This window comes from Cupressus sempervirens, chromosome 3 (assembly GCF_028749045.1).
Source record: "Cupressus sempervirens isolate cs-2001-9-10 chromosome 3, ASM2874904v1, whole genome shotgun sequence".
Lineage (NCBI taxonomy): Eukaryota > Viridiplantae > Streptophyta > Pinopsida > Cupressales > Cupressaceae > Cupressus > Cupressus sempervirens.
Genome location: NC_143120.1, coordinates 395,917,907 through 395,931,012, shown reverse-complemented (window position 1 = coordinate 395,931,012; position 13,106 = coordinate 395,917,907). Strand labels below are relative to the sequence as shown.

At 35.1% G+C, this 13,106-nt stretch overlaps 1 protein-coding gene across 1 annotated transcript in view; it reads left to right on the top strand.

The window, feature by feature from the left end:
• Positions 1–1,080: 1,080 nt before the first annotated feature.
• Positions 1,081–13,106, top strand: part of LOC149566684 (transmembrane E3 ubiquitin-protein ligase FLY1-like) — a 190,089-nt gene continuing 178,063 nt past the window's right edge. The window contains exon 1 of the mRNA XM_089819994.1: positions 1,081–1,729. Coding sequence (XP_089676120.1) covers positions 1,592–1,729 — 138 coding nt within the window. The 5' untranslated portion in view covers positions 1,081–1,591. The remainder of the gene's footprint in view (positions 1,730–13,106) is intronic.

Sequence of the window (13,106 nt, the reverse complement as noted above, 5' to 3'; positions counted from 1 at the left end):
TGCCTAACATGGTTCCAGGCTTTCCAGATGGATTTAAAAACTGTTGAGCCTTGAACTATAATAGGAAATTCACCACAAATGAGATCAGTGAGAGGAAGATTTTTCCAGAATTTAGCATTTTTAGGATATACCCTCTCAATATTATTACGAATCAAAACTTTCCAAGGATCATCTCCCTCCAAGGCATGAAAGATCCATTTGGAGGCTAAAGAAATACCACATAGTCTTAGATCTTTCAAGCCTAGACCCCCAAGGAGCTTATCAACATGACACCAATTCCAATTAACAGAATGCAACTTTTTATTTCTCTTCCCATCAGACCAAAGATAATTTCTAATAGCTTTTTGGATTTCCAAAACTTTGTAGTCATTAAACATCCAAGCAGAGGCATAATATATATTGTAAGAAGACAAAATCTTTTGGCAAACTTGGATTCTTCCAGCAAGAGATAGAGACCTATTGTGCCACTTGTTTAGCTTATTATGGATAATAAACATACATTAACATAAATTAACACACATAAACATACATAAACATGTTAATAAATAAACAATTTTGTTAACATTTACTTTAATTAATTTTACATAATTTGTGATAATTTTTTGCTTCATCTTATACTACCTAATAGATTACTAAATACTCCTCTTTTCTCTTTATATAACTCACTTATATATGGCAATCTACTTATTTAAATCTTTTTAAATTTATTACATTTAATTTTTTTTCAATAATAGACAATAAGAACGCATAGTAACCATTTTACTATTGCAATTGTAAATTATAACAAAATTTTCAAAAGTCAAATTCATAGTCTAAGTGAACACTGCACACAATATCAATATTTGAATACAAATTTTAATTCCATTTCTACATAGGCAGGAACTAGACGCTATGCGTCGTGGTTCTCTTTATGTAGTCAAAGACTTTTTCTATCAGTCAATTATTGTTTTGGGAAGTTTGCATGTTTACAATCTTAATTATTTTTTGAATAAAGAACGAATAATAAACAAGTTGCCAACAAAATATTCGGTTTTCTTTGGTAGGAGCGTATTATTTATCAAATTTTAAAAACGAATAAACAGTTTGACATTGTGGGTGTTACAGAACTCGTTGCTGAGTCAATTCATGACGTCAGATGAAAAGGCAAAGGCGAACGCAGCAGCAAACGCGTGTTGAAGAGAGTGGCCTTTATTCGGAGTTAACTATATGCTTACGAATCGGAATGAGGATGCAGAGCCATTGGGTATCCATATGTTTATTGGGCATCTAACATTTTTTTACCAGGCAGTTCGTCCGGATTATTCCGGAGTAGGTTTTACTTCATCGGCCATGGGCTTTGGATGGCCAATCCTTATCTATTTCATATTTAAGCAATCAATCCCTTGTCTTTCCTTGCTATCTATCTGTGCGAGTAGGTAGGTTTAATTGTTCCGTTGAGGTGGGGTCGGTTGGTTTTGGCTTGCTGCTTGCTTAATTCAACACCACTGCAGCGGAAATGTGCTCAATTCATGTTGTACATTATTAGGCAGAGGAAAATATAGATGAAATAGCTGTACAGTTTGCAGGGGAAACAGGATAATAGAATAATAGCATGGAGGCTACTTATCACAAGCAGGATGGGAGAAGAGGGTATCGGAATTCTGCAGTGTTGATGTTGATTATGCACTTGTTGTTATCATGGCCGTTGGAAGCGCTCAGACCTCTCACAGACACTTCATGGGGAGACCAGGCAAATTCCTCTTTTCCTTACTACCTTTTTCATCAAAGTAATCGACTAAGCTTCAATTATCTCTGCAAAATTGGAAACAGTAATTCAAACTCTGTTAATGGAAAAACTATCCTTGTTTGAAAAAAAGCCCCCATTATGTGTCATCCACCATTAGGATGCGGGCATTGTAAACGTTAATGTGACAGGAGTAGGACACAACTTTGAAAATTATGTTATTACACAATGATTTGATTGGTAATCCGGCTCTCTTTGACTAAATCTGAATCAGATTCCTCTCTTCAAAATTTGATGGACACAGTTGGAGAGCATAGTCTTCGCATCAATGAATTTCCTTGCCCATACAGGGCCCTGTGGACATCTAAATTTCAGATTAATTTTTACCTAAATGAGTATTCATTAATTGACACTCAATTTTGTGTAAATTGGCAATCCTTTCTAATCACTATCAAAAAATGATCTAAGGGCGAAATGCTACTTCAGAAAATGGTTTGTAAGGAATTGCACAACTTATGTTTCTCCTGCTCTTTGAGCATACACTTACAACCTAGAAGATATTATAACATACATTGATACAGGAGAAAATGGGTCCAGTTCATTCGAATGAAAATTCTCATGCTACCGCATTTTGAAGATGATTTCATCGACTTCTTTAAATTGAAGTTATGGTCATTATATATCCCCGTCTTTAACACAGGCGATTGAGTTATAGAATGAGGAGCACTAAGTACGAATCTTGTACATTGAAGTATGATTGACAAAAGGAGCTGCTTTGGTTTATATGTGTTACTAGAAATGAGAATTAGGAAAAGGAATCATTCCTAACTGTAACGTATTACCTCAATACCATTATATTCCATTCAATATCTTTGACCAATGAGGAGAATCATTTTTTGGTCAGTAATTTTTTTATAAAAATTGAACAAAGTATTCACATTTATTTTAATCATCTGTTGAACTTCTATCAATAGCAATGGATACACACCATCATTCTTCCTTGCCCCACTTTATATTCAGGTGCAACTTTTAGCTTTTTATTTTGAATTTGCTCATACAACTTCATAGCTTCCTTAATATATATAATATATGAAAGGCATTAAGAATAACTTTTTCTACCAAGGCTTTTGTTACTCTTCCAGAAGTCTGATATTTTTTGATCTTTTCAATGATACCTGAGCTTATTGCATTAGGGGGCGCATTGGATGAGGTTGATGGTAAAGTTCTAAGGTTGTTGGTAAAACATCAAGCGGTTGCATAGATGTATCAATAATATATTTGATATACGGAGTAGGAGAATCACCTATTCTCCTAGTTTTTCTTTGGCTTCTCTAACCTACAACTTTTCAATCAAATTTTAACTGATACCCGAGCATTAGGAATATCTCCCTCAATTTAAGATGCATCTAGTTCAATTTAGTAATTTACTTATATTAAAATCTTTTGATGCAATATCTTCATTTTTCTCTGCTCTAGGTTCAACAATCTTCACAAACTGGTTACCAAAGGAATCAAACATCAATTGAGAAGTTATATGAACCTTCTTTGGTTGATGGGTAGCTCTTAGTAGTCTAGCTGCTACATCAAAACTTGGATCATCTATCTGAGAACGTTTCTCTTCTTTGCTATTTTTTCTTAAGACAAGGAGAAGGAGATGCTATTGTTTGAGTTTTTAAGGTCAAGGAGGGCAAAATACTTTTAGGAATTTAATTAGTATACTTATTCACTTTTGGGGTAGATGGGGGAGGATTATGAATATGTGGAGGAGATGTGCATAGAGGAGAAGGATGCTGTGAAGGGGAAGGAGGTGAAGAGGAGGGGGTGTGAATTACCTGTTATTGTTGCTCAGTACGAATTTGAGAAGTGTCAACCTCTTTCTAGGGAGAAGGCCTCCTAGTTTCCAAGTTCTTTGTTGGAGCCCAACTTTCTTCTTCACACAATTTTTGCAGACAAGGTCTCTTTTTTGGATAATCATCATGACCACCTCTAGCTACTGGAGAATTAGACATGGTAGCATATGTGACTGCAATGATATTACCCGATGAAGAATAAGTGTTCATCCTTTGTTTTGTTGATTCACATTCTTAGGAGGGGGTTCGGTAGTAGTAGCGCTATTTTTTCAAGTTTTGGACTTCCCATCATTTTGTTCTCAAGAAGACATGAGTAGTCCTTTCCTTGATGTCTATTCCTTGATTGTCAATCCAATCTATAGGTTGGAGAGCCTGTATCTTTGGACAGTATAGAATTAAAGATAAGATCTATGAGATCTAAACCATCATCCTCAATAATGCTTAAAGGATTCCATTGCAAATCAAAATCTTCAACTTGTTTCATTGTCAACCTCATCTAGCCCCTTTTAAATTCAAAATCATCTACAGAATCCTACTAGAAAATTTGAATATGAGATATATGATTATATGAAGGATACAAGTTATTCTTGACATAATATTTTGTCTAAGGATGAATTCTTATATGTATCACCAGTCTTTCCAAATTTTCTGCACCTATGTAAGCCTTACAAGTATAATAGCTCAGACTTGCAGGGAGTGGATATCTCCCATTTTGTTTGTCTTTACACTTTTTGCCAACTGTCAACATTCTTCAATGAAAATGAAGTAATCACTTACATATCCAGGCAGTTTGTATGGAGTAAGTACCATCAAATCCACCTTGTTTGTGATATGTGAATTCAGGAAATTAAATGACAATGCTGCCATATTGTGTACCAATTGAAAATCTTCAGGTAAAATCTGTATCTCAACGTTTCCTTTAAGTTTCCTCGTATTCAGCATGCTAAAAGATTCATTAATTCTTCTGAAGCATCTATTCCCAACATCTTTCAAGAGCTGTGGATAGCAATCATAGATATACATGGTGTTATCAAACACTCCACACTTTTGGAGACCATTCCAATACTTCAATTCTTCATGCTTGCATTTGCATAGAACAAAAAAAAGGACTTATAGAGAGATTAAATTTTCTTTTGAAAACTAATCAATTGATCATGCAAGTGATCACTTATTTTTGTCCCCAATCAATATATCGTGAGCCAGAATCAATTGTAAGAATGCATTGGCACATCCAATTTTCAAAAACAGTGTCTTTGCTTCCAACAACCCTTATCAACAATGTAATTATATTAAGTAATCCTACAAAATGTCTTCTGGATAGTCCTTTGTGAAGTTGAGGCTTTCGTGTTTAGGGAATCTTTAGACAATTCTTAGCAATATTGTTTGAACAAGTGTCTATTATCTGAAATAACAGCTATCTATTTCAACATTTATATTAGCAAAAACATCTTTGGGAGTCAACCTAAGAACAAGAGCTAGACCACCAGCGGAAATTCTTTCTTCGAGGGTTGCACAGGGTCTGCTTACATTCTTTCCCAAAAATTCTCCATGGCAATATGTCCAAGGTGGCTATCTTCAACCTTAGCCAATAATCGCAGATGAGAATGGACTTCTCGCAACCTTGGTATTAGTATTTCATTTTGAGGGGCTCTAAAATAAGTTAAAGGCAATGTGATAATTCAAGGAAGTACTGATACATAAAAATGGGAAGAATGCTGGTTATGCACAGGACAAATTGTGGATAGTTGCAGCTCATTAAAAGGATAGGCAGAGTGTAAGGTTTGCAAGCAATTAACAGAAAATAAACCCTAAATGTTTTTACAATTCAATTCTTTAGACAGGTTCAAACTCCTAAAATGAAAAAGCACATAAGCTTACCTCCAAGTAGAGTAGTAAGTAGAAGACTTGTACTATTGAAAGAGAGGTCACAAATTCAAATAGCATTAGGGGATAGGGCATGTATGCCTCGTTTGTAGCACAGTTTGGTGCCTCCTGCAAGGAGGATGGGGTAGCCCCATATTGCTGTCACTATATGTAGACCCAAAAACATAAGGCTAGTATCATGGACTATAAAAGGACCTTTCCTTTTCATTCCCTTTCTAACCAAAGATGAGTGGTAGTAAGTTCTCCTCTTTGAAATTGAGGACAAATGCAAAAGGACACTTATGTTCTCTATATATACATATATATGTATATATGCATGTATGTTCGTGTCCAAGTTTGTGGTAAACCCTCGTGAATACCATGATAGGCTCAGGAGAGCTACCTCTCATTTAATCAAGTTTATGAGTGAAAAGAGTTGGGCTTACTCTATTGTGAAGTGTGATTTTTAACCATGTTTGCATGGGGGGAGAAAGGGCGGGGGAAATGTTGGAAAAACGATTGTTAGTGCTCGTATTCTTGTGTTGGTTACGAGTTGTTTTCTAACAACTAGTGAATTCTAGGATTAGGTAAAATTATAAGAGAGAAATTTAAGAAAAACCCATTCCTTTAAAAATGTAATCTCCCATGGTTTGATATGATGAATACAAGCAATATTATTTTGGCATGCTTCTTTAAAAATTATCACACCTAGGGTTTTTCTTATGCACCTTGGATACCTAGGTTAAACCTTAGGCAAACTTGGGCCAGACCTAGAGACCCAGATGCAAATTTCTGTGGATCTCCATATTTTTTAATACATTTTTGCAAACAAAGAACACTTTTAAGTTAAGTGTTCACATTTCATTCCTTTTGCCTAAATCACTCAAACTATAGTCATTTATTAGAATATTCACTAATTTTTACTTCGCTATTTTTAGCGTTTCTTAGTTGCTTTAATAATGGTTGTCTGTTTGTTCTCAATTTTGACATCACAAAATCGAGGCAACCCTACGAAATTTTCTCATGGACTCGTAGGTGCATCCTCGTTGTTTTAATGTATTAATGAGACATCATGAAAACAATTCATTATTATTGTAGTCTTATTTATGCGTTCTTTTGAGAGTTTTCTATTGAGATCATCCTCAGTTGTTTGTAGGTAAGATTTTTCTTTCTTGCACTTCAAATACTCGATTTTTGGTCAACTTTCACGTCTTTTCTTTGTGTTGTCAATAGTTTTTGCTCTTGTTTTTGCCTTAGGTGAATAGACCTTGGAATTTTGCTCAATTTGAGCGAACTTAGGTTGAAATCGGACTCCGGAGTTGTCTAACTCAAGTTATAAGGAAAAAAGTGGGATTTTTCAGGTCAACTGCATATTTTTATTAAAAACCCTAGAAAAGTGGGCTTTTTATTGTCAATCGCACGATATAAAGTTATATTTGATATTTAAAGTGGATTTTGTAGTCCATTTAAAAATTTCAGCTCATTCTAAGTTGATTTGACCATAATTTTTTATGTTTTAGGAAAATAGCCTTTTTAAGGTTATTGTTCATGTTACTTTATCAAAAACTATTGTTAAATATTAAATATAATTACATGAGATCACTTAAGTGCATATAGTGGGATTTTTTTTTCATTTTGCTTATATCCACATGCAAATTACTTCATGAAAATCTACTTTTAATAAAATCCAAGTCCTAACATCATTAAAAGTCTGCTCTTTAAATATGATTACATATGTGATTGTGTTTAAAGTGCATTTTTAATAATTAAATACATGTGTTTTTAATCATCATTTAAAAGTGAGTTTTTGAATCTCATTTACATGTAAATGTTAAATTGAAATGAGTTCTTTATTCATTTTAATTTAAAATGGTGATTTTGGACCCAAATACATATGTTTTTAATTATAAAATGTGTTTTCTTTTAATCTCAAGCCAAAAGTGGCGATTTTCTATCATTTTGCATATGTTTGATATATATGTAAATGCCTTTTAGAAATGCGTTCAAGATTGAAGTGGTGATTTCTAACCATTTTACATGTTTTAAACCCCATTTGTTTGCCTTTAAAAAGTGCGTATTGGTCTTCAAGCCAAAAGTGATGAATTTTAAAGGGTTTGCATATATATTAAAAACATGTTAATGAACCTCAAATGTGCGTCTTTCTCTAGCAGGGCAGAAGTGGCGATTTTTGATGCCATTACATGCATGTTTTTGATTCCTAATAGTGCGTTTAAAGGCAGACCTTTAAGTGGTGGCGATTTTAGGTGAGTTTACATGTTTTTAACACATGTATTTCTCTTTCAAAATGCATTTTGCCTCATCCAAGGCAAGTGGCAATTTGTGAAGAGATTGCATACATGTTATGGTTTCCTAAATGTGCGTTTTAGCTTGAAGACGTCTCAAGACTCTAAGCAGCGACTTTTAAAGGAAACGCATGCATCTTGTAACATGAAAACGCTTCCCCAAAAGGTGTTTTAAATCTGCATTTTCCCTATTCATAGCTGATAAGTGATTTTTGGAAGGATTGCATATGTTTAACATATGCGTTTTGGTCAAAACAGCCCATCTAGGGCATTTTCTTCATCATTTTCAGCGCTTTATTGTGCATTTTGGCATTGAATCTCTTCAAGAGGTTATCTAGGGTAAGTAAATCAATTCCAAGCTTGTTGTTTATCATTTTAACGAGCTCAATCATGCCCTAGACGTCATTTTTATATGCCTTTGCATTTGAAGTTGCTAGGTCAAAAGTTGTTCCACATTTTGGGCCTTGCATTTCTCTAACCATATCCACATGTCCAAATTCGAACCATGTAATTAGGATTTCAAAATCTATTTAAGTTTTAGTTTGGGCAACTTGAAAGTTTGAACATCTCTTGAATTTTATTCAGATTTGCTCAAGGTTTGGACAAGGTTTTGTCTTTCTCATTTTATGTGAAGTGAAGGTAATTTTTATTGCTTATTTTCTCTAAGACATTTATATATTTTTGTTTGAATGTTCATGCAAGTCACTGACATTTCCATTTTCAGATTTGTATGATTTTCGTTCTTGAAGTTGTTCCTTCTATCTTTCGACAAGGTTTTGTCTTTCTCATTTTTGGTGAAGTGGAGGTAATTTTTATTGCTTATTTTCTCTAAGGCATTTATATATTTTTGTTTGAATGTTCATGCAAGTCACTGAAATTTCCATTTTTAGATTTGTATGATTTTCATTCTTGAAGTTGTTCCTTCTATCTTCCATCTTCTTCTCCAAGTCACATATGCAAGATCTCATCTTACTTGCATATGCAGTCAGGTTTAAAATCCCGTTCTAAAAATATAAGTTTGGCTCTTTCCTTACATGCAAATGCGAGTTTAAACCCCACTATTATGCATTTCATGTATCTCCATATGGCTACCCTATGGATAAAGTCTTCTCAACATGCTTGCCGGATAGTATCTCACGTTATGCACTTATTTAAACATGAGGTGTTCAATGCATTATTCATTCTTCTCCTTGTTCACTTAAATCCAAGCTTGCTGGTCGCACATGCAATTCATCTTAAAAAAACTTGTTTTGGGCAAATTTACTCGCAATTTAGCCATTATGAGTTTGACCCATTTGTTCATTATCCATCCCTGTTCATTTCATCCTTTTTTCCACTTATACCTTGTTCAAAATCCATCAAAATCCTACTATAGATCCTTCACATGCTGATGTTCTCATTTTATGGGATTTTCATGTAACAGTTTCACAGGCATACTATTTTGCCATGTCAAGAGAATCTACTCCAATGAAGGGAAAAGACAAGCAGATGAAATACCAGTATGATCAGTATCATAACTCCATCCCTTCATCACAAGTAACCTCATACTGTGATGAAGTATGAGATACCGATATTTCTCATATGAACATTGAAGACTTTCTTGCAAGAGTTGAGGCTTCAACTACCGAGGAGATGGTGTGGATCAAACGGAATCATATTTATCATTTGTCTACCTTCCCTTTGGCAGCTCATGAACCGGAATTCATCCTTGCATGTGCAAGACATTTTGATGCTGCTTCACGGACCATCAAAGATCAAGACGACAATACTATCATTAGTCTTGATCCCGAGACTATTGATTGTATATTTCATGTTCCTCACACTCCAGTTGTCACAAACATCACAAGACAAAAGGCTATGGAGTGATGGAATGAGGATACTTCATCTTGCGCAAGTTTGTGAACGATAATTGGTTGATTACTAAGAGATTGAATCTTGTGAGATGGCCGGTCTGTTAAGGATAAGGATCTCTGATAAATAAACTATTACAATTAAATATATGCAGAAAGTACCTTACTTGAATGATGTAGAACATCTTTGAATTCCTTTTGATAGAAAACTCAGTGATATCTGAATGTATATCTTCTTCAGCAGCAACAATAATGTTGAAGTTTTAAGTAATAGTAATTGCTAACATGCAAGTGATAATATGGAGCAATGTATTTGATAGTCACCGACTGTAGGTACTCAGATGTATGTGTGTGATGCTTTCCTTGCAGTGGTGACTCCCTTTATATAAGGTGAGAAAGGGACATGATTCCGAAGAGTCATGTCTCTACGTGGCTACATAGAGACATGCCTCTTCGGAGGCATGTTTGTTAATACAAACAAATCCAAATGTATAACCAAGGCATGATAATTACTGCTGGTGCTGATAATATAATCAAGGCACGATAACAACTACCGGTGCCGATAATATAATCAAGGCATGATAACAAGGTACTAACATCAGTGCCAAATCACATTAACTCTGAGATACCAAGATATAGTTGGTGATGCCGATAACAGGCATAATCTTAGATAGCATTAATAACATATTCATTGTTGATACAGTGAACAAGTATAACATAGTGATTTCTGAGATATCGATAGCGGGTATAAGAATACAAGGATGTATGCATACATATGTGTGTATGTAGATTGAGAATATATACACATATGTGTGCATAGATCCCTGTATTGTATACACATATAACAGTGCTATCAGTATATTATGTTTGGCTTCTTCTGACGCTAAAAAATTAACAAAGGGAGTTTGCAGGTGTGATTTTAAAGAGGAAATCAATGACCTCATCACACTTCTCAGCTGCTTGGTAGGGCTCAAGGATTCAAACATCTTCAAACCTTGGATGTACAGGTACATCTCACTCATAATATGGTAAAACAAAACATGTTTTGGGCTGAATTGGTGAGCGATTCCATATGTGAACAATTGGTGAATGTTCTATCAATTGGTGTGTTCAACATGAACTCTTACATGGTATACATTGCTGCTGCTCTAGGTATCTTTTTTGGATTATCAACTAAGTGTGATAGGTCTATAGTTCATGTGTGGGAATATTATGAACAACTACCTTTGAAACAAAGTCGGATACACTTTAGAAGAGTTCAGGATGCCTTCTTTGGGCATTTTATGTGCTTGTTTGAGAAAGAGATCCCTAACAAATGAGTATCTGATGAGGCATGGAACAAGGTTAATGAGTATGGTTGCATGTTTTTACAATTTCCTAACTTTACATATTTGCGAGTTGGGTGTTTCAAAGGAGAACCGTACACATTACCAAGGTATCCTACTGATAGAATTATATTGATGGAGTTCGCGAGACAACTTATGGAAGTCCAGGCTTATCAGTCTAGTTTGCACTGGCCCAGAGTGGGAATTTCATCTCGAAACCCATTAAAGATTGGAGGATATTCAATTGACACTGTTCCTACAGCCAAGAATATGGAGTTTGAACTTCAGAGGATCATGCTGAAAAAGTTTGCAGCCAAAAATTGTTTTGATTGGAGGGGATTGCATGACAAGACGAGGAAGCAGTTCTTGCACATACATTGTTTAGAAGATCTCTGGATTGACGTACGTACTGAGGTGGAAATACAGGGTATGGATTATACCTAGTTAATTGCGAAGCAAATTGTAAATTTCCATTTGACATCAATTCCCTCTGGTTAATCAAATCCTGGATACTGAATATTTTCAGCATGATGTGGAGAAGTTACCCATTCTTCCTCCTACATGGTCATGCAAAGAAAATACATCCATTTGGGATAGATTTCAGTTTATTCTTGCTAATACCAACACATGGATGAAGAGAAAGGGTCTTAAATGCATAAAGATAAAACTTGGCAAAGATTGTGATCTTGTTGGTCCGATTGGCTTGAGATCAGAGATAAAGGGTAAAAGAAAATATGGTATATCTTCGTCTACATTTGAACCCCCTATTGAAAGTTTGCCTAAGTTGTCTATCGAAGGCGGAAAATATTCAAGAGTACTTGAAGTGAAAGAGATTGGATCTCAATCAATTCAAGTTGACTCAAGTGATGATGAAGCGAGGAAATCAAAGGAATCATCCCCTCTTTCTTCATATCCTTTGGAAGTTCTTGCTGCAACCTCTCTTCCAGATTCAGCTCCAATGTTAGATGAATCTCATGATTCACCTTTAGGCATTACTATGGGAGCATTCTCTGTTAAGCATTCATCTTTCGAGGATTGAGTGACTATTATGCCAGCTTTGCTTGTATCATCAACCACTCCTGCATTAGAGGCACAAGGAGATCAGTATGATTTTGAAAATGTATTTGATACATATTCGTTATGTCACTGTTCGATCTACAACATTGTTGGATGTAACTTCAGCTCAGCTTGAACAATTTATGACTGAGGTCACACATAGCACTCCTCCTCCTATGGCCATTCAGACTGAGATGTCAACTATAGTTACTATTGTAATGCAAAGTGATCCTGAATTGACTATGGTAACTATTGTTTCAGCTAGTGCATCTTCTTTCAGTCTTCCTCCATAGTTGAGTGTTGTTGCACAGAAAAGAAAGAAAGAAGAAATTCCTCTTGAAGAAGATGAAAAACAAATAAGCAAGCCAAGGGTTTTAAAGAACAAGAAGGCTAAAACGGTTTCCAGAGTGGTAGTTGATGATAACCATATCAAGTATGCTGAAGTAGCTAAACCGCTTGTGGAGAAATCTATTGAAGATATGGAACCTTCTGATTACAAAATCACAAAGGTAGAACTTGGTAAGCAAACGAGGCTAATTTATCAATAGGATGCACATGAAGCGGTAAACTTTCTTTCTTGAAAGAATGATGAATTGTGGGAAAAGAAACTAAAACTCAAAGAAGAAAATGCTTGTTCGTTGAGGATCATTGAAGAGATGAAGAGGTCTTTTGTTGCCAGTGAATCTGTTTTAGTTGAATGCATAGATAGGGAGAAGCAGAAGGCACATATTGTTGATGAATGGGGCAGCAATATTGAAAAAGAGGGAATCTGAGTGTTTCTCGAAGTGTACCGCGAGTGAAGAAAGAGGGTGAAATCTTTGCTAAACTCAATGACATATTGAAATCACTTAATCATCAATTTGAGTTGATAGACGGTGATTTTGGTGCTTGGAATAGCATGATGGAATTTGATTTAGACTTCTAGTGTGAGTATAATGTTATTACATTTGTTGAAATGTATCATGACTTCATGCATGTGATGGAAAACAAGAAACAAGTTCTCCAGAAGCTCATCGAAGAGGTAAAGGCAGCGATACTCATAATGTCTACTCAAGAAGATAAGATTGAAGGAGCTTTGAAAGAATTGCCATGTGAAGTTATTGATGAGGACAACAAAGTAAGAAATCAACAAGAAG